General features: G+C 28.5%; 1 protein-coding gene across 7 annotated transcripts in view; it reads left to right on the forward strand.

Moving 5' to 3' along the window:
• LOC118182768 (splicing factor, proline- and glutamine-rich-like) overlaps positions 1-27394 on the forward strand; it is a 141425-nt gene that overhangs the window by 35192 nt on the left and 78839 nt on the right. For 4 of the 7 annotated variants that reach the window (XM_085827643.1, XM_085827644.1, XM_085827642.1 and 1 more), the window contains one exon: positions 13513-13919. The exons of the other annotated variants lie outside the window; for them this stretch is intronic. In XM_085827643.1, coding sequence (XP_085683769.1) covers positions 13513-13707 — 195 coding nt within the window. In that variant the 3' untranslated portion in view covers positions 13708-13919. Of the gene's footprint in view, positions 1-13512; positions 13920-27394 lie in introns of those variants that run through there. 7 annotated transcript variants of the gene reach the window in all.

Consider the following 27394-nt stretch of genomic DNA (forward strand, 5'->3'; position numbering starts at 1 on the left):
ATGAGGGATAAGTCCCCCCCACGACAAATGTCTTGTACTAGGTCATTTCAGAATTTCTTGTTTAAAATGATTATAATAATGCTTTCACTTGTGTTGTGTTCCATAGTTTTGTACCTTGCGATGTTTGTTTGCCTAATATCAAAGTTGAAAATGCCTTCTATTTATGTGATGAGAGTTAAAAAAAAAAAAATGTGGTTGTAGAAAACGATAGGAATTTTAGAAAGGTGGCTGTGGTTTATAACATTTTCACATGACTAGTTCTGGCAATATAGAGAATTTTTTCAATGAATGATTGCGTATATGTACTTACTCATATGCAAGTAGTAGGCAGTTTTTTATGAATTTTAATCCTGCGCCTATAGAGTGGAATCTACTAGATGATCACCCATGGTTTAGGAGATTAGGTGTTCTGATAAGGTTATTCCCATAGATTGTTGAAGTTCAGTACTGTTTTTTAATGTTATGTTTTCAAAAATACTAAACATACATTTTCAGAAATACTTGACACTTTCTGAAGTGATTATCTTAGAGATTATGAGATGTTTACCTTTTTTGTAACATGAATTTTCCTCAAACTTTGAGCAAATATTTCTTTTCAGATGAATAATCCAGGTAGTTTATTAACTACCTGGATGCCTGGCTGGCTTTAAATGCATATATTATTGTGTAGAAACTACGTATTAGGTTTTGTAAATACAAGCTTAGTGTCTAAATGAAATATATATCCTTCTGAGTGTGTTATTACCCATATAATTTTTTAGCCATTCATTCTCCCCCCTTTCAGCTCTTTTTTAGTATATTGTGTTTTAAAAAGTTTTAAATTATTATTCTATTCTACATCAAAAGTTTGGTAAAAATATATTTTAGGGTGCCTCTTGGTAAAAATTGGCGATTGGCCAGCAAGGCACAATTTCAAGATGGCTACTAGACACAACTAAAATAGCAAATCAAATAATTGCACAAACTTGATATTGCACACTGACTTTGTCCATGTGCATATCAATGTGTCTTCGCTTAGAAATGGAAGGAGACCCAATTCTACACTAGAGCCAAACAAAAAATATATGATCTCAATAAAGTGCATTTTAAATCAAGCAATGAAATAACATAAAGGAAATACATCTTATCGCATCTATGCACTACACACGAAATATCCATTTAGTGTATTTAGAAATTTCTGTTTTCAGTTTGTGTCACACAAAATTCCTTAACAGCATCCAGAAACTTTCCTCAGATAATGTTCCCTTTCTAGTGAAACATTTTAGATGGTGAGCATTTGAATCATTCTTGTGACAAACATATTCAAAGCCATCTGAACAACCTTTAGTTTCGACCATACGCATTTCCTTCATACAAACAGGACATTTATAATGGATACTAAGTAAACCTTCATTTACACACCAGTCATTACTGCTTTTTTTCCCTTTTGTTCCAAAAAACTTCAAATTAATCTTCTCACACACAGCCATTTTACCGTATAAAGCACAAAATAAGTGACATACTTCCTAACCAATATCCAATACATAAATAAGCACTTACAAATATTTTCCCATCAATCAAATTCACCATGATCAAGCAACCAATCACGTCATACTAGTGTTTCCATAACATTCAACTACTCAGGTTTCCATAAATGAAACAACAACTTGGCAATAATCAAAGGAGCACCCTAAAATACCAAAAGTTTTACTCTAGAGATTACTTAATGTCAAAATTTCTCCTTGAAAATAATAATAATAATAAAAGTTATTTTTAAGGTACAATCAATGTTTGAAAAATCCTCTGTAAATTTTAAGTATATTTTCTATTGCATTTATTAAAAAAAAAGTCATTTTGATGAGAAATCTGTAGCTTTTGTTGTGCATCATTGAGACCATAAAAATACATGTCGTTTTGTGTTTTACAAAGCGATTTATGGCTGGATTTGATGACATAAACTGGAAATTGTGAAATTAACGATTTCATTTATGATACAAAACTTTTTAATGTAGTTGTTTGATTGTTTTTTTAACACCATTCTTAAACATTATTAAAAACAAATACCAGTTAAATATTTATCTATGTAGTTTCTGTATAGTTGGAAAATGTAAGCCACCAAATTAGAAATGTATAAAATTTAAATTTATTTAGCTTCGTACATTAATCCTAGATTGGGTAATATGTATGATAAATTACTTTTATGCTTGTTAAATTAGTTATTTTTGTATTTTAATTATAAGTTTAAGGTGATGTTCTCTTTCTGAATTTGAAGCCGTTCCTCCCTTTTTTAAATCAATGAAGAACGAGGAAAAAGTAATTATTCATGAAATTTCTGGACTCTGTAATGCATACTTCATTGTTTTCTGTATGCACTAAAAATTAAGATTTTTTTGTTGCAGTTATTAGCTTCAGTGAGATACTTCTTCCCAGTTATTGATAGTTTAATACATGTCTAAGAATCTGGTTATTTTTTAAGAATGGCATTCCTAAGTGAACTATAAGTATATGAGATTTATTTTAATTCATTTCTGAAAACAGGCTTTTATTATAATTATTATTGCTGTGAAGTGAGAAGCAAAAGTAGAAAATTTTGAATTATGGTTAAGTAGTAAAGATGAAAAGCTAGTATTATTTTTCTATTTTGTTTAATTTCTGAATACAAGTCATGGACCTGTTGAGCTGTTTCAGATAAGTTATGTGAATATATCATGCTTTAAAAGTAAAAATTAAAAAAAAAAAAAAAAAATAAAATAAATAGAAATAATAAATAAAAAATAATAATTTTGGAAAATGCTTGAGCAGAAAATATTAGAAATATGGATGATTATACTAGCAGGACATTTTAGTTTAAAGTTTATAAGCTTTATAAAAAGAAATCTATTACTGGTTCTTAAAAAGAGTATTAATTAAATTTTTAAAAAGCCTTTTGGAGGGGGGAATTCAAAATTCCTTTGTTGCTAAATACGCTATTTTAAGTCTTCCGTGTTAAAGTTTTTGAAAATCATATTGATTGTTAACCTAGCAATGCTCATTTAGCATGGTTTTTAGATTAGCTATTACTTTGTAAAATGTATCATACATTTGATATTTCATTTACAAAAAATATTCATCTGGCAGAAAAAAAGTTCTAGTTTAAAATACTGTAGAGCAGAATATAACAATAAAACTTCATTTCATGAAGTTTGTTTTGCCTGATAAAACTTTGAAAAATGAAGACTTCAGAAAGTAAAAACAAAATTTATGAAATTTTCTAGTTACAAAATGAATGTGTATATATGCCATGACAACTCAATCTGTGGCAAAATTAATGGTTATGCTTTTATGGTGCTGCTTCATGAATTATTACAAAAAATTTAGTTCACAAAATGCAAGATATCTGCGTATTATTTTTTCTGACTGTTTTGATACGTAAGGGGAAATAGTTGCCAGAAGATAAGCTTTTACATTCCTTTTAATTTGCATTCTGTTTTTCTCATTTCCGTAGAAAGAAGGAAAAGTATGATAAGTGTACTATAAATGCCCTTATTTTCGTGGGCCATAATTTTCGCGAAAATTAATATATCTGTGATTTCTGAAATTTTTTATGAACAGAACCGAAAGTTGAAAAATTTCAAAAGTACCTAAGTAAAGTTGAAAAATTCCAAAAGTACATCTTTTGCATAAAGCATTTTAAGAAACTTCCTTTTGTCACAAAAGTTCGTTGCCCTCTCTCCCCCCTCCCGTCCAAATGGCGAGTTCAAGCGTTTGCTCAAGAATGAGTTCATTGAGTGGTATTCTAATGAGCGTCAATTTCTAGAGGAAAAATAATGTGTGGACTTGTGAATATAACGATACTAAAACCGATTCACGCTTGTTGGCTTGTGCGCATATTTAACGGTATTGAAGCCAAACATGAGATAATTTTGAATGGCTTCAAAGAAGCTGGTATAAAAATAGTTTTCTAAGTGAATGAGCTGCCTTCTATTAATTTTATTGTTTTATATTAGAGAAATATAGTTGTATATTATTTAAAAAATAATTATAAGAAAGAAAGTTGTCAAGAAAAAGCTTGTAACTGTGCAATAAATCATTAAATTTTGGGTAAGTGAAAAATTTCTGATTTTTTATTATTATTTAAGGCGGAAAAAAAAGTATTTCACGAGGCTTAAATTTTCGCAATTACTACGGGATTTCAAAAATTAAAGCCTTGCGAAAATAAGGGCCTTTACGGTATTTATTACCTTCCCCCCATATTGTAATGAGTGTGATAAGTGAATTAAAAATTGTTTTCTAGTGTTGCGCTTATGGTAAAGTAGCAGAGGTATTTCTTCATATGTAATATGCTTTCCCTGCAATTAATTGTATTATCATATGCTGATATTTAAATCAGTATCGCTTATGTTTTAGTAACAGTATTAAAATAATATTTGGTACACTTTCCTGAGCCGTGGAACATCCAATAATTTTATATAGAAATACTGAATAACTTAAGAAAAATCAGTAGCTAGTTTTAATTTCGATAATTTTATAGCTTTAAACTTGTTTTTCTGTATGTATTTATGAATACGTTTACAGTGTATTAAATCAGATAAATTTTTAGTGTACAGTCGAGCATTTTTCTCATTAGTAATAGGATATTAAAATACTTAAGATTGAAATATTATAAAAACAATGTATATATGTAAATGAATATTTAACTTTTTGAGTGGAATTCTTATTCAGTCTGATGAGTAATTTGTGGCTGATATATGTTTTACCTGATTGCTAATTTGAAACTGTTTTTGATTATTCACATTTTTAACTCTTTTTCATTTGCAACTTAACCTATATATTAAAAGTAACAGACCTACAATAAGATGTGACATTATTTTTTTTAAATATGCTCGACGTGTTCATTAAATTGAGATTCACTTTAGTGCGTTTTACTGTACTTATTTATATAGGTAAGCAAGGTTCAGCTTAAATGTGAATTTAATACGTAATCTGTAGTGCACATTTAAATCTTGATCCAGAATGTGTTTCTTAGTGGCAAAAGTGATGGTTTGCATTTTGATATGTTTAGTTCATGATAATTCTGGGGTCCCTAAGTTTGAGTTGGTGAGAATATATTATGTATTGTTGAATTTCTTTACAATGGGTTACAAGGATAAAATAAGTATTTCTACCCTGCTGGAAAGTCATTGAAATGAAAAGCGTTTTGTAAAATTGAATGAAATTATAAGCCTTCCCTCCAAAAAAAAGTCAAGGAAGTGAACGATAGGGATTATATATATGTATATATATATATATATATGTATTCAAATAGTGGCACGTAAATGGAAGTTGGCTATTTTAAAAAGAAGAGTGAATAAAGAATTGCTGTAATCTTTGTTTTTCTCATGCAAAGTATTTTATTTATTTCATAAACTAAACTGTGGCGCAACAGCCCTTGCGTGCCCAAGGCTTGCAGAGCTCCGAAATCTGCTTTCTTGACCTTGATTTATTTCATATCTGAATTAATTTTATCAACGTATAACTGCTGGAGAGCTGTTTTTCATTCTGTTACGAAATACAACTAACTCGTTCGGTCATCCTTATCTTTATAGATGTAAAAAAAGAAAAAATATAATTTAAAAGTCTCTGTGTTTAATTATACATTGGGATAAATAACAAAAATAAACATTTTTTTGGGGGTCAATTATAATTTTCAATTTTATATTGATTTACCATAGGAATGTTATTTACTATGAATGCTGTAAATTTCCTTTGCTAAATAAAAGACATCCCAGAATTTGGCAGTTTTCTTTAACCTTGCGTTAAAACGTTTCTTTTACTTTGTGTTAAAATGAACGTTTTAAGCGATTTATTGTTATTTAAGCGATTTTGAATAATATGTTTCCCGTATAGTTCTTTCATTTGCTTTGAAATAATGATCAAGATAAATTTACTTTTAATAACCATCTTAATTTTTTATCTTTGATATTTCAGCATTTTGCAATAAATGCATATAATAATTATTTACTCATACTTAATTTGATAACTTATTTCATCATGCTTGGTCAGAAAAATAGAGCTGTTTATTCATAGAAAAGTCCGGAAGATAAAAAGTTGAATTGTTATGGAATTCTGTTTGAAATATACAAATGAACAGTTTGTGTTATCATCCAAATGAAGATGGTAACAGAGTAATTTTCCTGTAAATGCTAACTTCTAGTTTTTCCCACTAAGAAGATTAATTATAGCTAACCAATCTTAGTGGAATGTAACTAAGGAAGTTTGCTTTTCTTTTGCATGTATTGAAACTTGAACTGTTAGAACCCAGCTTTATTACTGTAACCTTTTAATTATTAATTTAATTATAAAATAACAAAAGTTTCGTATAACACACTGTGTTAAATTACTATCAGAAGCCTTTTTAACTTTAATTATAATCATTCATGGCAGTTTAAAATGCTTTTAAAAATATTGTTGATTTTATTGACCAAATCAAATGCAGATTATTTGCGTAATGTTTTCAACTTTGTCTGAAAAAAATATTGTGATGAGATTGAAATATACTTCCAGTTTTGTTCGCTCTACTTCTAACCTATTAGCAACACTTCTTAATATGTGAATGCTTGTAATGCATACAGTAATGTAGGTGCTTGATAAAATAAGTATTTCACTCATAAAAGAATGTTTACGTGACTGTGTGTTGGGGTACATTATTTTACATTACATTACATTAAAGGTCATTTTGCTGTTTCTCACTAGGGGTTTGTAATTCTTTGGGAGTGGGTGTTATTAATTATACCTATTTCTTGCTTTTGTCGTACGGCATATGTATAAGATGTCCAGAATTTTCTTATTGATTTTATTTAAACGTGTCATTTAAAATAAGAATACAATAAATAAATCTGATTTCATGATAAACATAAAACATTGAATATTGAAATTAATATGAATATCTGGTATGTGTAAGCAATATGTTATATATATATATATATATGTTTTTACTTATAAAAAATTAATATGTTGCAGTATTATTTGTTGACAGTAAATGTTTGGAGTTAAAATGCATATTACTGGATTAGTTGTTAAATTATATAAAGGAAGCTATTTTAGAAGCTGTTTTTGTAAATACAGTTACTATATATGAATAGTTAATACATATATGGTAGTTGCATTGTGATAATGAAAGCAAATATGTCTTCATACTAACTTAAAAGTAAACACTGAATTGTTTCGAATGAAATTTTCTGGTCTTTCATCATTTAAAGTTTTAAATTCATCTCTGAAACCCGCAAAAGTTCTCGCAATCTGATCTGCAAAAATTCAATTTTATCGTGTGTAATTAGTTCAGTAACTCTGCAATTATATGTATAGAGATAGAACTATATAACATAAAATTGCTACAACCACCATAAGTTTGGGTGTTTCTACAAGTACTAAATACTAATATATGTTATAACTGTGTATCGGTTTGTCGTTTAATGCACAAATGGAAAGTCTGAGAACTATGAATTTTGGTATGGAAATTGTCTGGGTAGGGTTTTTATGTATGAATTGACAAGCAGTTCTCTCCAGAAATATGAATTTTTACAAATTTAACATTGAAACGATTTTTAAGAAATGTATTCTTTCAAATAATGATTAAGCTTGTCATCGTACAATTCAGTCTTTATGCTATTGGAGCTATTGAAATTTAATCTTTCAAATCGTATTTGTTTTCTTTCTGTTAATCTACTTCTATCACCTTTTTTAACTTCTTGTGTATGTCGTGAAAATTTCTTTTTTCGAAGGGGGACTGTAGGGAGCATGTGTATTAGTCTATGAGTAGTTTCAGTAAAAAGAATATAATAAGTAGAAATTTGGCAATTTAATCAATGACAGGAAAGCAAGGTAATGATAATGGTGTGTAAATTACATATCAATCTATTAAAATTGATGCAATTGTTAATTGTATTTAAGCATGTGTGTTCTGACTTTCTGAAAAATGAACTAAAAGTCTAGCTGTCATCGAATAATAGTTTGAAATAAATTAAATAAAAAGTTACTTTAAAATACTTGTAATTTAAAATTGTGTATGAAAATGTAGAAAATCTTTTTGATGCTTTAATGTAATCAATATAGCATTCAGATCAATTTTTGATTTCCTGGGGGGGTATTATTAAAAAATGTTTAGTCATTGTAAATTAAAAACAACTTTGAAATGAGCAAGTTTACTCTTGTTAACATGAAAGAATGTATTTGCTTTCTCACTACTTAAATCATTAAGGACTGTAATATATATGCTTGAAGCAGGTTTTGTAATTTAATTTGTTAAATGAAAATTTTGAAGTAAGTTATTTAATGAATTATTAAATTTATCCTTTATGGAATTATTTCTATCCTACCCATTTCTGCATCAAAATATTTAAATTTTATAAATAAAAAAAGTGAATAGTTTTATAGATAGCTTGTGAGAAGTTGCATAACTGCATTTCGTATGTTGCATAAGCCATCTAAAATGTGTATATTATGAAAAAAATCAGCTTGTAATTTTATTCTCTGAAACTTCATTGGATATTTTCATTAGTATTAATTATTAAGTTACTATTGCTTCATGTATTAAAAGCAGCTATTCAAGCTCTGTATTTGATCCTAAAGAGAATTTTAACAGTGTGCACATTAGAATGCTTTAATCATGCTGTGTTGTAGGGTGTAATAGAAAAGAGGAATTAATTTTTTTAATTATCCCTGTATCTTAACTTTAACTTAAAGGTTAAAGTAACTTCTTTTTATTAAATAAGAACTTTAATATAAGTACAGTTTTCATGTTAACAGGACACTTGTGGCTGTATAACAAGGTAACAGTCAAATTCAAGAGTTAAACTAAAGCCTTAGTAATGAAAGACTACACAACTCATCTTAAATTTTAAGTTCGCTCAGAACTTATTCCGAGTCAGTAGCAATAACACAAAGCTGAAGAATTAACAATCTTATCAGAACTGGCGAAACCTAGTAAAAATGGTGACAAGGGGCAGAAACTTGCTCTTACAGTCCCAAACCCTTGATTTAACTGATTTATGATTTATGGTGAGGAAGTAGGAAATTGATAGGAAAAGCTGAAATAATACATACCTGGTTAATTAAAATAATAATAACCGTGCAGTTTCATAAGAGAAATTCTCTTCTGTGTGTAAAAGCATTTCATACTTTGTCATGTTTTACTTTTAATTAATCCTCAAATGAACTTATGCTCGAGAATTGCATAAAAGTTGTTACTTTAATATTTTCTGAAAAAGAGTCAACAAGATCAGTTGAAGAAGTTTTCCTAAATATATGTGTAGGAACTGGAGAAAAATAAAAATTTAGTTATTTTTAAAAATTTCTTTAAAGTATCAAAGTATGTTTATAACCATTGGTTGCAAAAATAAAGTTTGGGTGAGGATGTTTATGAACTTTGTGTATATGAAAGAATCAATTTTAATATAACTTTCAATTATACTACTAATTTAACTAATATAACTTTGAAATTTTCTTAGCAGCATGTACATCCTTATTTGCTATGTGCGATACCTCTAAAATTAGTGATTACTAGGAATCGAATACAAACCATAAAATGTGCTGACTTTTCTGTTGTATTAAGGTAGAAGATTAGTGAAATTTAAGCTTTTCTCTTTGATGCATAATTTTTCCTGCTTGTGGATTCTTAAGTATCGTTTGAATAACGTTAAATTGATTGATATGGTTAATTTTCTCTGACAGTCTTTTTTTTTTTTTGATTGAGAGATGATTGATCTGATGCACAGCATTTTAAAATCATACTTTAGTCTTGTATTATATATTTATTTAAGTATTATTTATTGCCAGTTTTATCTTGCATTTTCTCTGCAAAAAAATAGGTATTTTTCACTCAAAGAATGTTACAAGAGTGTAAAATATACGTAAGAAAATTTGATATTTTAAGCTTTACAGCTTGTAAAATTTTTAATATAAATGCACTTTGAAAAGAAAATGTAAGTGTAGTCTAGAGAATGGAATACATGTAGTGCTTTTTTTTTGGGGTGGGGGGGGGTAAAGGAGAATTCTGGTTCGTTGATAGTTTGAAGATTTTATCCAGAAAGATAAAACTGAGAAATCAGACTGGTTTATTAACCTTCCAGCACATGCACTATGCACAAAGTTTACGACAAATTCAATTTTTAATACATACTTCTCGCATATTGCAGCTGAGATGTCTGAATGTCATTTCTGTTTCTCCTTTCAACCCTTCCCCACATCATGGAATGTGCCAACAAGAAGTCATATGACCTCTTTTATTTTATTACTGTGCTTTTGCGCTACATGGCAGCTTCTTCGTAAAAGTTACGACGCATGCGTGGTTGTGGCTGAAAATTCGGAAAGTATTTTTTCTCAGATATTTTGTAATTTTGTGATATTCATTGATGTGTATTATTTTAATTTGTATAAATTTGACGCTATAATAATATTGGTTTTCATGGCAAAAAAATATTTGCAACCAGCTGATTTTGCTCGCATTCTTCAAGAATTATCTGATGAAGAAAAAGAAGACAAGGAAACATTTGGATGCGAGAATAATAGCGATTTGTGTGAGGAAAATATCGAGATAAATAACATCAGCAGTAAATCTGAACATTATATTTCAGATGATAAAAGTAATAATGATATAGACAAATGGAAGGATGATGACATATTCTATGTTAGTAAGGATAAATTTTCTGAGTGGCAAAATCAGAAGTATGCAAACTAGTCAAAGACAAATAAGATGAAATTGTGAGCATTACCTGGCCTAAAACACCATGCTGAGGGTATAAAGGATGAAGTACAATATTTTTTTAACTAATTGATATAAATATGCTTGATGAAATTTTGGAATGTTAGATAAATATACAAGCTTACTAAAAGGCAAAATACTCAAGAGAAAGTGGCTGCACTGTTACCTGAGTAGAAATGATGGCCTAATTTGGATTGTTATATATAATAGGAATAAAAAAAGGACACCATGTAAATGCAAAAGAATTGTTCTCAAGTTATGGCATTATGGCACTGGAATTGAAATAACAAGAGCTGTGATGAGCTACAAGAGATTTTTATTTCTGACAAGGTATCTTCGATTCTATGTTAAATAACAGGACAGGACAGATGAATATTAAAATTAGCTTGGATTTTAAAATACTGTTATATAATAACTTTTTAAATTTCTATAGTAAAATACATCATTGCTTTTCCACCTGACTAATAAAGTGTTTAAAAAAATAATTTACTATCATTTAAATGTGACATCATTTGTATTTTGCAATAATAAGGTTAATATTGTATATTTTAACAAATTTATTACCAATATTCACTCATTTCTGTCATTTTTCGTGCCCAAAACGGTATAATAACAGATATCGTAAAAAATACGACGTGTGAGGGCTCATGTAAAATAGCCAAGCGCACGTGCTGGAAGGTTAAAAAATCTTTGTTTTCGAATTCTAGCGTCTGAGTGTTCTGCATTTTCACAAGAAAATTTGCAGGCTAAAAATAAATTTTAATAGACTATCGTAAATTTTCTAAATTTAACTTATTGTTACTAAGTCTGGTTTTGTCTCTGGCCGATAAGCTTTAATGTAATTTTGTTTCATTATTACCTGTGGTTATTATATTTAATATGTGCATAACCTTTTTCGGATTATCATAAAAATAGTTTAAAATGTTTCCCTACCTTTTAAGATTTCTGATGATGTATTCTACTTGTAATGTAAAAAATAGTATTAATGTGAGAATCTGGTAATAAATGTGAAAATAAGAACTTCTAAATGATTATATTAAAGGCATTGCTTTTAAGTTAAAAGACAAACTACTGTCAAACAATAAATATTAATCTGTCATGTGTCTGATCAGTCTCTCCCATTTAAAAAAAAAAATAATGTGAATGAAAACAGCTCAAAATAACATATTGTTATTTCAACTTTAAATATAGAAAATTCCTGCAATAGAAAGTGAATATTTTTAGTTGTATTTAGTAATTTACAGTGAAAGAAAACTGCTATATTGTTTACTGATAGAATTAGTTTGTATAAAAGTTGTAGAATATCCATTGTAGCTTTCCATTTTTATCTTTATAAAATTTAGATGAAATATTTTGTTAAATTTATATTAAAGTTTAAACTTATTCTATTGTTACAGTTTTTAAAATATTGGCCATGACTGGTCTACAAGAGAATATCTTGTAAAGAATAAAAATAAATTATTTGAAACAAGATTGTTTGCTGAAATGAATATATATAATATTAGAAAGACATATATTAATGTGTTTGTAAATGAAGTAGTAAAATTGCGTATTCTGGAGTTCCTCCATGATGATGGCTGTTACATAATAATAGCTGCTGGAAGTTGTCAACAAATAGCTGTAGTTGTGTGGCAGGTTAGGTTAAATTACAATCTAACATGTTTTTATTCTAGTTTTGAAAACCATATTCTGTTATTTTTGGGAGTTTTGTTCATTTGCTAATTGTTATTTAGAATAGTATTTGATTTATTTGCTCCTTAGAAAGTCACATAATTACATCAAGTTGAACAGTATACTTAATGTCGTACTGAAACAGTTATTTTAACCTCTATGACATTACTAGAGGAAAGTGTTTTCTTAGCAAAATATATATTTTAAAGATAAAACTTGAAACTCTTACTAATCTTTTTATTTGTAGAATGTAATTAAAATTATTGCTTTACACATATTTTAGTAAACTTGTTAACTCAAAACTGTTTTCGTTAGGTAATGAAGTTATCATGTATTTATAGTATTTTTTATTGATGGTAACCTTAAAAAATTGAAACATGCTAACTTTTTTATGTAAAGAAAGTCAATTGTGCGTATGGGGGACTGTGTGTCTTTGTGATTCTCGGAATCAGACAGCAAAACAGTGAAAATATCTCGTGTGCATTTTCGGAATGTTTTTTAATAACTAATATTTGTTTACTTTGCACATATATTGTTATATATATTTTATAAAGTTTTTTTCCCTTTTAATGGCTGAAAGTAAAGGAAAATTAACGTTCACAATAATTTATCGCGGTGTCAAATTCAGGGTTTTCATTGTATCGAAGAGCTATGTTGTCAACTATGTGTAAATGAATTTTATTAATGGGCAAGATATTTTTCATAGAAATTTTGGTATTTTGGGAGGAAGTGGAGAAAGGGTTACATTTAATTTTATTTTACTATGTAATTTTGAAATGATCTAATGTTTATACCTTTTGCCTATAACTTTTGTATATTTGCCTACTTATTTATCATAACGATAATCGTATTAATTAACAATATTTAAAAAATTATTGTATGTTTATTTAACGACAGAGTTAGGGTAAGTAAGTGTACTAACTTGTGCTCCTTGCTTTTTTTTTTTTCTCCTTGGTGATCCTGTTACCCTGATGATGCTGTTGACGGTCGCGTTTCTGTGCTGACTACGAACTTCACAATTATTATAAACTTTAATGTGCCGCTTCTGTGTGATGAAACATCATTTTAACATTATTCTTCATGCATTGTGTGTTCATCATGGAACTTCATTTTATTGGAACTGTTATGAACTTTTTAAAACATAGCGTCAATCACGATTTGATCAGCCACCAATGGGTGCAACTTATTCCCCAGGCGGAGATCCATTGAATGAAATGGGGGGTGTCCCTGCAGGAGGTCCTGGTGTAAGGGGTAGCATGCGTGGTGCACCCATGCCTCCTCATGAAATGCTGGAAAATATGGATGATTATGGGATGGATCCCAAAAGACGACGATATTAAAAGACCATAAGCAAAAATGGACTTCTTGATGTCATTTTTCTTATATCTGACTAGCACTTATACTTTCCAGTGTTGTGGTACGAACACTTTTATGTTAGTGTTAGCCTGGTGCAACAATGTTCCACTTCAGTCTCTAAGTAATTTGTAACTTTATTTGAATATCTCAATCTTGTAATTGGTGTATGAACAATAAATTTCTTTTTATTGTATTATTTTCGTGCAAATTTCATTTATTTTATTAGAACTAAAGTGATTCCTAGTTATTTAAAGATAAAATCTGGCAGATAATGATCTTATATTTCTAAATTTTTACTTTTCTGCTAGTTTATAAACATAATTTTGATTACAAATCTGTACATTTCTTATTCATCAGCTGACATTTTAGATTCATAGTATTATTTAAATTGTGAAACGCAACTTTATCATGGTATAGTTTATCTTTAGAATGGTAATGTATCTCTGATAACGTTATATAAAATAAATGCCTTAATTTTGTACCCTATCCATAATAACATTAAAAATCATTTGAAATTATTTTATTTATCATCTTGAAATAAATAAATAGTCTCCAGCTTTCAAATGACATAGTGAATTTTCTGGAAGGAAGTACATAAATTAAGTTCTTTAATAGTGTGCTTTACATCCTGTAATAATAATTAAAAGGCAGGGATATGTTGATACTTTGGAAAGCTTTTGTGTCCCGAGTTCTACTTTGCTTCTGATTGTTAGTTGTGTTTAATATTGGCAATATAAAATTATTGTGTTGCTTTTAGCATTTTTCATTTCTAAAGCATTCAACATTACTATTACAACTAGTTTTCTACGTCAGTGAAAGTTGAAAATTTTTATTAAATTAAGAAGCTCCGATTTGCTACGTAAACAATAAATGTGTAAAGCAGCCAATGTTAATATTTTGTAATAGAAAATCTTTGAACGGATGTTTTGATGTCAATTGATTATGTTCTATGTGATGTTTAAAATTCCTGTCATTGTGCTGAACATATAGATGATTCAAGCAATTAGTAATGATTCGTAAATCATCCAAATTTTCATTTAAATGTGATAAAGTATTTATACCAATTCCAAAAAAGAGTATGTTTGGATTTAAAATTTGAATATGAAATCTTTCTTGATATTTTATTTATGATAAAATATGTAGTTATGTGATGGGTACAGGGTAAAAATTTGTTCTTCTAAGAATTCTAAAAAATAAAAAATTTTATTATTGGTTGATCTGTTAAGATAACTAAATGCTAGTAGTTTTCACTCTGTTCCAAGTAGGTCTAGATATTTGGCTTTGTAGAACCCCCCCCCCCCAATATGTAACCATGAATCAGTTTTTATATGAAAATCCTTCATAGAAGCATACCATCTGCATTGTAGCATTATAGGTTGTAATCCGGTAATGCTATATTTTGTAACATTTTATCTTTCTAAATTGAAAATTTTTGAAGTCATCACAATATAATTTAAGAGAAGAGGAATGTGAATCACTAAAAAATACATGCAACTGAAAAGTTTAAAATGCTGTTAAAGTTTGCAGAAAATTTTTTCTTTATGAAGACAAAGGATATTAATATTTTAAATTTAAACTGCAAAATTATGCCTAGAAATAGATGAAATTATATTTTATGTTTTCTTCTCATTATAGTATTTGGGGGTTGGAGTTGGGTTATTAAAAGTTTATATAGAAATGCATGCCGAAATGAAACTTCTGTTTGTTGTGTTGTTGAATTATTAACGGTACACATATGTTTTTGAACCCATAAAATGACACCAAAACTATACTTGCATTGCTTGAAATATTAAGCTTTTTGTAAACTATCCTGATCTTTACAGCTAAATGTTCGTTTTCCCCCTCTATGCAGAGAATCAATTCACAAAATACTTTCATCAATAAAAATATCCATACATATTAGAGAACATTGACAACTGTAAGGTTTTATATAACATAGGGGGAGAGCTTCTAATATGTTTCAGTTGAAATTCTGTATTAATTTATTTACAGCACTTCTTTATTACAGCAATTTATTCACTGCATGAGTGTCCGTTTAACATTGGTATTTTAAGATGTAGAAAATATAGGTGTTTAAGCATCTGTATTCTACACAGAAGATGCAAGATTGCTTTTTAAAATTGTTATACTTACATTTGCTAGCCATTTTAGCTATTTTAACTGCAAACATTTTATATCTCTTAATTCTTGAAATCATTGCATTTAAGTAAAACCAAATGTATCTTCTGAAATTAAAGCCCTGTAACAAAATCTATGTGAAAATTCTTACTGTTTATCATTTGCGAAAGAATTACATATGTGTGTCTGAAAGCACATGAATTCAGTTATAGTGAAACAGTTATCACGATTAATTGTGGGTGTAATAAAGAGTTGGTTTATTACGTTTTTCTGTTAAAAAAACTTCATTGTAACCCTTGTCTTGAAAAATGTGTAACTGATTCATATTCATCACCACATGAATAAACTTGATGTTTAAATTAATGATTATTTTTTAGCTTAAAAATAAATATTTTATGTTAATTTATTGTATATTATTTCTTCATAGCTCTCAATCAAGAACTTAATAATTCAAAAAACAACCTCTTATAATATCTGCTTAATATTAAAGATATTAAAGAGCATCAATAAACTCACTGTACTTAATTATGAATTTAGCCACTCTTCCATTACAGAAGCAGTATAAAACACTTTCTTTTTTGTCTAAAGAAATATGAATCCCAATCCTTGAAATGTCATTGATTAAATCGATCTATAACAAGCGTCTTATTTTTTTAAAAAATCCCTTTAAAATTGAAGCAATGAGTGAAAATTCTGATTAATATTGTATATGGATATGTTTGCCTTCTAGCTGTTTTATCTAAAACAAGAAGGTAATTATAAAGTATATGAGTTTTATGAAGTGAATAAATTAGCATGTATCTAAATGTTGTATATCGATTGCTAAAACTAAGTTTAGTATGAAGCATTAAATAAAAATCATAACTTACCCTCTGTGGTTTTTCTAATTTTCTGGGATTAGCCTTGCTGCCTTGAGTATAAGCAGATTTTTGATGTTAGCTGATGATATAAGAATGTAGTATTGTAATTCAGTATTTGTTGATAAATCTTTTTTTTTATTTTTAAAATTGATTTTATCTATTTATTGCTTCAGAAGAATCTTGAAAAGAAAGATTCTGTATAATAATATAAAATGAACCTGTTATATTTGAATCAGAAATCATATTTAAAAAAAATTGGGAAAAGTGGAAAAGAATCATTAAAAAAAGTTTATTCATGTTCTGCCAGATTATAGCACAAACTTTTTTTTTTAAAAGCTCCAAAATCTAGCTTGCAAAATTAAAGATAATAATGTATTTGATATACAGATATAAAACTCAAAAGAATTTTGTGATAAATATGGTAATTGTCCAGATGCATTCTAAGTAACATGGAAGATTATAGAACAAATATAATTCTTCAAGCTTATTAGTTTCATCAAAAAGTTTTGTGCATTTTGAAACTAAAATTCATATTTTACATTTCTTCAAATCGAGTATATAATTAGTATGATGAGCTGAAGCTATTTTATTAATAAAAAAAATTGACTGGGAATGTAAAAGAAAGAAAGCTTGATACATCTTACAGTGTTAGTAGGATATTCAGAATTAAATACATAAATTACACTTTGGAGATTAACATTTTTTTGGATTACAATAGTGGTTAGTGGTATTTTGTACTGAAGTTGTTACTTAACTCCCTTCCATTTTTGTATTAACAATCGGTCGTTGCACTGCTTGTGTGAAAATTTAGATGCAACGTAAGTCAACTTTAAAATTTTCTATAATTGGATTAGAAAATGTAAGTTATCATAGAAAAGATAATAATTTTTTAATAATTTAATGTAATTAAAAGCTGCTTAGTATTTCAGAAATATGTTAATCTCTATTTATTTATTGTACATTACACTAATCATTTAAAGAAACCAAGATGTTTTCAAAATGATTAATTTGGACATGTTTGGAATTGAACTAAATGAAAAGAGTGCAAGTTTTTAACATTTATTTCCGTTTTTGTATGAATTTAGTTAAAAAAAATCACTAATTCATACTGTAGAAATTAGTAGAAGACTGAATTTAATAAAGAATTTGTAGACTTCTGCCATTTTTGACATGGAAGTGTACTGCATTGACGAATTAAGATGTTGTCCTTTTTTTTTTTTGATTAAAAGTTCTTGAATTTAGCATTCTTCTAAATTATAAAATTCTATTTTCAGATATTAAGTTATTTGCAAATGTTAGATTTAACCTAATTCATAATTTTTAAGCTGCGAACTTAGACTGCATATCTGGTTTGACGAGCTCATATGAACTGCCGGAAACAATTTATTTACATACCCAAAGAAAAATTTGGAGACCTCTATGCTGTAATAAAATTTAAAATTTCTCAAATAGCTGCACCACAGGTATTATAAAATTAAAACTTATAAGGCACGTAAAATGTTTTACGTGCCTTATAAGTTTTAATTTTATAATACCTGTGGTGCAGCTATTGAAAGTACCTGTTACTCTTGAATGATTGATCATAGACATCAGGGCTGTGATGTGTGTATGAGGCACCTTTGCACAAAGTTGTATTTCAGCACCCCCCATCATTTATAGTAATTTTAAAATTAATTCCTGAAAACTTTTATTTAGTGTATTAATAAAAGATACACTAACATATGCATAAAAATAAATTGTCTAAAAAGTAATTTCCTGAGTTATAAAAACAAACAAAAGCATTCCAGACTAGTTTATGTATCTTTCACTGCATTTTTATTCTACAAGGTTTAGCTGCTGCAAAATTCTTAAATCAAATCGAGTACAAGATCTTTGTGTATAAAAAGTACTCGTCATCAGTTTCTATTGGTATCAGTGATAAATTAGCAAGATGTTTGTTTCTTAATTTCAAAATCTTTTATTAATTTTAGCTCTATAATATGTAGATGCTATTCAACAGCTTGTATACTGAATGTCATTTCCCGAATCATTTTGCTTACAACGTTTATGGTTTTAAGATGTACTAAGATCTTAAAACCATAAATGATAAAAGAACTGTAAATGAATAAATATTTCATGTTATTAATTTAGCTGTGAAATCAGTTCTTACACAGTATCTAAAAATAAAATAAATTTCTGTAATGTACAGTGGTCCTATCAGCTCTTCTTTCTGATGTAGTAGAAGAACGCGATTTTAAAATAACATAATTTTGAATATTTGCTTTTAGCGTAGCCCAGTGATTCAAGATGCTGAAAAATGATTGCATAATTCTCATATTACTCCAAAGAAATTAAGTGTTTTGAATGAAATTTTGGCTATGTTATTAATTGCGTAATACGGTGTATGAGACATACCTGCAAGAAGGGGGACAAGCGCTTTAATTTACCTCAGTGGTAATTTTACTAGTTTGTTGTTCAATTATTGTTGATTTCATATTTGCATGACTATCATATTAATACATATCATAAGTGGATAAAAAATATAACTTTAATCTGAAATAAGGCATATAAAAGTATATCTGAATTACATCATCCTATTCTTACTTTTGAGGATAAAAATCGTTTTAGAAGAAATTCAAAATTTGAATGATCTTGAGGACATTTAGAAATTTATGGTACTGGCTCTTGATAATGTTTCTAATTCATTGATTTTAACCTCTTCTATGTGTAGAGCAACTTACTGCAATTCAAAATTTCTAAAAATTTATTTACAATATCAGTACTGTACATACAAATATTGTATTTTAATAGATTTTCAATTAGGAATAAATTTTGTTTGTAAAAGGATAGTTGAAATGTACATATCTTTATGGTGCCTTTACATCATCTGGTGGATATAAATATTTATTTCCCGCATAATTTTTTCCACAGAAATTAACCGTTCTGCATTTTATACATATCCCAGTTAGATGATTACTTGAAGTCTCCTATATAGGTTGATCTGTTCATTTAGGTTTATTCAAGTATGTTAAATTGTTAAAAAATTAAGGTTTGTAAAAAACATAGGTACCCTATATCCAGGTATGTAACGCACACTTTTAACTAAAAAAAAATAAGATGGAAATTTACAGGAGTGTGTTATACACCAGGAATAAAATTAAGGAATGAGCGCACACAAATTAGATTTCTATATGTACTTAATTGCTGTTTATTTAAAAGAAATGATACACTTTGAAATTTTCATTATCGGATAACAGGAAAATTAATCATCTTTGTTGTCTTATATCTTTAGGTATATCACCGAATTCTGTTTCATCCTCACCATCACTGTTACCTATCTAGTTTTAGAGTAGTTTTTGTTGTTTTTAAAATAAAATTTGCACTAATATGACTTAACACCATTTTAATTTTATTTTCAAAAAAAAAAAAAAAAAAAAAAAAAAAAAAAAAAAAAAAAATCACTTTTTCTTATGTGGAGAAACACATCACTGTAAAGTGCAAATAAAAATATGAAAGAGGAAATTAAAACTTAGATTAGTATAGATTTGATGCAGAACTGTTGACTTCAAGAATCTAAATATCAAGATCACTAAGCAATCAAACCTAATCCACTCAAGTTAAACCCATTATCGAATCATATTGAATGTGCTTGTTGCACGGATGTTCTTATGGTTTTCTCCTGATGTAGTGTGGATATCTGACACTTCTAAACACGTTACCACACTGAAGAGATTTGGGATGGAAACTTTTTGTGCTATTTTATGTTTTATCACATAATGTAACAGATTCAGATCACTTCTGGTTACCAGTTAAAAAAAAACAGCATTGCATAATGATAGTACAAATAAAGTTTTGATCCTATTAGCTAATTCCTTACAAGATGAACAGTCTGCAGCTTTTTTGTAGATAATCATCATCATGCATTCCATCTTTCACCTATACAAAACACCCTTGCTGCATCATGATTTCTTGTTTCTTTTCATGGGAGCCACATTTACTACTAAAAGGAACTCTAGATCAGCTGTATTTCACCTAAAACAAATGCGATTTACTAAAGCCTTCGATTTTCACTTCAAAATCATGGCTTCAAATGACTACAGAAGGAGGAAGCATCTAACATTTTGTAGAGGAAGGAAACAATAAATCCAAACATTTGGTTATTCCAAATTAAGGTATGTGAATAATGAACATCGACAAAGTGTAATCCTGGATTTCAAAAGTCATATCCCTTGTTATTTCTGATAGTCATGCTTTCTTCAAAATTGTTGCATACTTATAAACAAACATTTGGTCAGTTTTGAGGGCGACTGACATTTAAAGAAAATCTAAATTTTTTATTTATGGGCTTTTTAATTTTGAAAATTAAAATTGTTTTGAATGCATGAACGGAATTTTAAAGGTAAATGGCAGATAGAATGCCAATCAAGTTTACTCTGAGAAAAGTACAAGACACTATTCTGTCGTGTAGGCGGCTAGTTTTTTCAATAGATTTTTGGAAAAACTGCAATATCATGCATGCTGTAGACAACACCAGTATTTCTTGGCATGGGGTGGAGTAATGTTTGAAAGGAGTGGTGAAGAATAGTTGTTGAAGAAAAGGAGTGTTGAAGGGCTAGAACTAAATTATGCTGTTGTTACAAGGTAATCTATTGTTGAGTCAACAGAATTGTAAAGCTATCTAATGAAACAGGTTTGGACAACAGGAATTTTCAAGATATTGAAGAACTATTTCAAGTAACAACCACTGAAAGTCTTCCCAATGACAATCTTAAAGAATTGGTAGGACATCAAGTGCATGAAGATGCTGAAGTTAGCAGTTTTGATGATGAGAAGCAAAAGTGAAATGAATCAATTTATAAAAATTAAAAAAGTTCAAATCCAAGACGAAGTGTCATTGATGCGATGTCTTGCTGGACGAAAGAGGAAAAGGCAAACAAAGCTAGATGACTTCTTCCCCCTAAAAAAAAGGGGGGCAAATGAGGAATTCTCATTGTTAACATAACTTCTTTATTTGAACATTTGTACAAAAAATATATATATCATGGATTCTTTTATGATTAAAAAATCGATATTAGCAATACATAAGTCTATAATTAGTGTAATATAGTGTTGAACAATAAACGTTACCAAAAAAATGATGAATTTTCGTATTCTTTTCTGTTTCAAGTAGCTTCATTATTTACATGTTAAGATGACTGTTTAATGCTGCTTCATTTAGTGCTGGAACTGAAGTCCCGTTAACATGCAATGCTCTTTCGCACACCCACTATTTGTATTAGGGAGAAACGGGGATATGAAACAGTTTCGCCTTCAGGACCTGTTCAGATGCACATCGTCTTCCATCCCTGAAACTATAAGCTACTGCGAGTGATGATATCACAAACGTGAATCGGATTAGCAAATTTCTAACGTTTGCTGACATCTTTTTTGACATTGTTTATTATTGCTATAATAGAATGTTGTTTATTATTGCTATAATAGAATGCGATTGAATTTTAACTCTTTAATTAATTAAAATGCACCTAAATTAAATTAAAGAAGTCAAGATGAATATCCAAATAAGCAGTAAGAATGTCTGAATTCTACCTAGCTTTGTTTCCGAAAAACATCAGATTTGAATGTTACTAAACAAAAAGTGAACATAAATGTATTAAGTACTAAAAAGTAGAACAAAAATGGTAAACTAGTAAAATAAAAACATATTTCAATCTCTTTTGTTTGGAGCTTAAAAACAACTTGTAAAGGGAAAAGTGTTTTGAGGATTCAAACAATGTTGATTAACTAGATCAGCTAAAACAAGTTTTGTTTTGACTAATTCACTGAGACACATAGGAAAATGTAATTAAATCGTCAAAAGTAATTAGAAGGATTTATAGTCTCATTGAATTGTCCCTTTCCAGACCTGTTTCAGCTGTCCAATACAAAAATTGACAATCGAAAGAAGTAAAAATTTAAAACAATACGAAAATTGAGACCTATCTAGGCTAGTAAACAGAGAGTTAAAAAATATTGTAAAAATAAGTACAATGATACTCAAATTAATTTCAAAAAAATTGAAAATTATTGAGACAGTCCTGGAGAAGAGTCTCGATTAAGTATAGTAATTTTTTTTTTTTTTTTTAAATTTGTGAATTTTAAGTGAACAAATTGTGAAAGTGTAATTGAAAAAAAGCAACTTTGCTAAAATCTTTAAGTAAAGAAACAGAGAAAGTCAAAAACCTTACCTTGAGAAGAAACAACTATGGCAAAATGGTATGCGAAATTTGGCTGTGAAAGGTTGTCATGCTTTAACAATTAACAGAATGGTTACCAGAAGAGAAAAACAGTCTTTTTTAATGAATGGGAGCTCGTGTTGAATAGGTTGCATGTCCTAATCAGTTCGCTATGCCAATGAGCTCTAGTAAAAATGGGGGTCAAAATGCCCTTACCAGGAGGTAATGCATTTCAACATGGCTACTCTTGTAGAATTTTCTAAAAAGATGGACAAAATGGCGAAAGGGAAAAATTGCTAGGTTGGTCAGAAAGTTCAAGAAAAAGGAAATTTGTATTTTCTTAGTAAAGTATATAAGAAAGTACATCATTCTTCATGAAATCGAGCTCTAGAAGGTCTGATGAAACAAAATGGGCTCCCTTTTTTAGTAGAAAGGAATGTGGCTAGTAAATTAATATAAAAGTAATATATTCAAAATAATTTACTGAATTTCTTCTTCAAGAAAGCCTTTGGTATGGCAAATTCTTTTAATTCTGCATAGTTGGGAATTAATTGTATTAATATAATTACTCATTTAGAATTTTCTTTTTTCGAGGTCCAATTGATCAGTTTTAAATACAATGCTTTGTGGCTGTTAAAATTTTGAACTTTTCTTTTTTTGAAAAAAATCAATAAAAGAACAAATTAATATTATTAACATTAATTATAAATATTTTAATATTGATTATAAATGTTTTAGAAAATATAATTAATTCATGTACTAAAATTGTTTTGAACATGCTTTACAAAGACTTTAAATAAAAGTTTATGTTTATATATTAACCAATTGAATAGAACTAGGTTTATATATATATATATCTTGAAATTCAATAATATCTTTATAAAATTTGAAGTGATTTAATGACCAATTCTTTAAACTGAATTTTCTCATTTTGCATTTTTTCAATAAATCTTTTTACTTAAAATACTAAAACTTGTATAGATATGGACTAAATTATTTATTATTTTTACTGCTTATTTAAAATTGCATGCTTTATAGAAACAAGGATGGGTTTTATAAGATACTGAAAAGAAAAATTTGAAGTGAAAATGTGGCAGATCACATTTGTTTCAAAGTTTTTACATAAGAATGCATTTTTATTTTTCTCAGAAACTAATTCATTGATTGCAAACTTGATCCTTAAAGTTATTAGGAATAATAAATACAAAAAGAAAATTTTGAAGAAAACGTTGAAAATTGTAGGAGAAGAAAGATATTTTAATTAATTTTTCTTCCAAAAATTTAGTTCAAAAAGAATACTGGCGAAAAAAATTTCAGCTTAAAATCATTTTGTCCTGCAAAACGATTTAATAATATTCATAAAAAGCAGATTTAAATTATTTAATATCAATATGAGTGTAAAAATAAATTGTATTTATTATTAGGTTCCAAGCGAATATAATAAATATGCCTTATTATTATTTATTTTCTCTATTTTGAACTGAAATTTCATCATTAAATCTTGTAATATAGTTTAGTTCTTCATAGTTTTTTTTTCTCTCATTGTAAACTAGTTCTGTAAATTGAACTATTATTTAAAATTAAAAACAAACAAAAAAAAAAAAAAGTAATTATTTTCCATGGTTGAGGTAATGCTTATTCTCTCTTAATAAGTACTTCATTTCTCATAGTTTAAATTACAAGTCTAATTTTTAAGGTTATGCAGTTGTGTATGATGTAATTAGACAGGTGCTAATTTTTTTTTTTTTAATGTGCTTGAAAAGTGCTTATAGGTGCTTATTTTTTTAACTAAAATGTGGCTATGAACCCTGTAATGGGGATACCATCAGCACATGTTGCAAGAAAATAAATGTTGCTGGACAAGCGTATTGTGTTTTTTGTAACACTGCTGAAGTATGGTGGGGAAGGATTCAAGGCTTTCACAAATCATTCTAAAACTGTGACGCACATAAAATATTCAAAGTGCATTAGACATTCAATGACTTTAAGTAATTATGCTAATTCAAAAAATACTGATGACTTACTGGAGACTGATGCTCGGCCATTGGATATAGTGACAAGAAAAGCACGCCAAGAGGTATTAATAACTTCATTTATCGCCGAGAATTCTCTTTCTTTCAATGTAGCTCCCAATTTAATTGAAGTCTGCAAACAGTTGAGCCGCGATCACATGGCACTAAACTCGTTGGAAATGGCCAGGACTACTGCATGTTATAAGATGAAATATGGGCTCGCAAAAACTATTAAGGAAAATATCATTAAAACTTTAAAGGAGACTCCATTTTCTCTAAATTTGGATGAAAGTACTAGCAATGCTCAAGAAAGTATACTGGCAATATTGGTGCAGTTTTATGACAACAATCAAAATGAAGTTGTAGTTCATCATTTTGCATCTCTAAAGATGGAATCTTGCAATTCAGAAGCTGTTTTTAAAGCAGTTGTTAATACTATTGAAGATAATAATATTCCATGGGCAAACTTAATTAGTGTATTAGTGGACTCGTGTAACACCATGCGTGGAAAAAAAAAGGTGTTGAAACCAGACTACGATCAAACAAAGCACCCCACTTATTAGATATTGATGGTGGCACACAGCTAATAACTGTGCAAAAAAAATTGCTTCATGTTTTGATAGATACTTAGAAGATTTGTTTGATGACATCTATTTTAATATGAAAAGCTGCAATAAAAGAGAAAATTTTTTCAAAATCTGTGAATACCTTGCATTAAAAAACTTAAGCCCTTGAAGAGACCAGACCATAGGCGGGTATACATTTTATGTGTTTTAGAAAGAATCAAAGATCTGTGGGATGCTCTTATTGCATTTTATTTTCACTACTTGGATAAAACTGATAAAGGGGATTATTTTTCTTATGTTGAAACTGTATACAATAAAAGAAATATTTCTGCAGCTCGGAAAAAAATTGTTGAAGGGGTGTATTCTTGCTTGCATTCCCAACAACTCACAAAGGATGCTTTAGTTCGCAAAAAAAGAATACTAAATGGGTTATTTGTTATGCAAAACAAAACTTTATTGCATATGGCATTATATTCAGCAGTATTACCAGAATTCAACACATATATTAAATTATTTGAAACAAAAAAAACCAATGCTTCATTTAATACATTCCAGTATTTATAAATTGATGGCAAAATTTTTCTCTTTTTTTTATGAAGCCAGAAAATGTAGAGTGCACATCTTATAATGATTTATTAAAGGTTGATGTCACAAATCCAGAATTCCATCTACCTAGCAAAGTAATATTTACTGGTGCAGAAGCTTCCACTCTCCTGAAGAAATTATCAAAAAATCATCCAATAGCAAAAGAATTCCAAATTTCTCTGATGAAAGCTTATGCTAATACAGCACAGCATATGAAACAGAAATTACCCCTTAAAAATTCATATCTAATTAGTTTTACAGCATTAGATCCAGAGCTAAGAGGTAAAACCAGTACAATATTATCTTTTGAAAAATTATCATCTTTTATATCCCATATTTTTAGTGATAATGAAAAGTCAAAAGTAGAAGCTGAAATAAGGTTATACCAGAGTGATAGTGATATCACCAAAGAAATGCTCTACACATCTGATGAAAGTGGAAATCAAGTCAAGTGTACAATTGATAAATATTGGTTTAAAGTTTTTAATTTAAAAGATGATTTCAGAAATGATTATAAGTATCCTACATTGGCTAAATTGGTCAAAGCCTGCCTTAGCTGCTTCCATGGCCCATTAGTGGAAAGTGCATTCAACTTAATGGATACACTTGTCACTGACTATAGAATCTCTCTTAAGATTGATTCTTTAGATGCAGTGCAGACTATTAAATATGATTTAATGGCTTCTAAAGAAACCTCATGTGAAAAATATGGCTAAAAATATCCAATGACTGATCCAATTCGCAAAGATCTCTTACTGAATATGAACAGAAGTTGGAAAACATATCAAGAGGACTTAAAAACATGTATTTCAGATGAGTCACCTATAAAAGTCTCTGAAACACCTTCGACATTAGCAGAAAAGCAAACTGCTTCTACCTCTGCATGTGCAGTTCTCGAGGAAATTTCTTCAACTGTAAATGAGGAAAATAAAAGTCAACCTTCCTGCAATTATAAAGTTCACCACAAAAGAAAGACAAGCCCACAAACATCAGAAAATAAAAAAAAGCAGCAGAAATTAGTAATTTTTTTAAAGAATTAATTCAAGTAATTTAAAATATTTACATAAAATGTAGTAGTTTATATGTTTGAAAATTTATGGTTATTAATTTTGCAAAAAAAGTAATTCATTGAACTTTTATAATTAGGTCATTCAATACTTCATAATTGTAATTTTTCATTTCTCCCCTTCTTGAAACTCCAAAATGTCGGTAGTAAGTCCTTGGGGTCCCACAAACACCCCTGATGTAATTAAATAAATAAAAATATATGAGAAATAATTTTATAATTTTTTCTGTTGCAGTGCTTCTAGAATATAATAAAACACTAGTCAAGGATATT

Source organism: Stegodyphus dumicola, chromosome 12, assembly GCF_044657685.1.
Source record: "Stegodyphus dumicola isolate Sdum_Otavi_A_Nest chromosome 12, ASM4465768v1".
NCBI classification, from domain to species: domain Eukaryota; kingdom Metazoa; phylum Arthropoda; class Arachnida; order Araneae; family Eresidae; genus Stegodyphus; species Stegodyphus dumicola.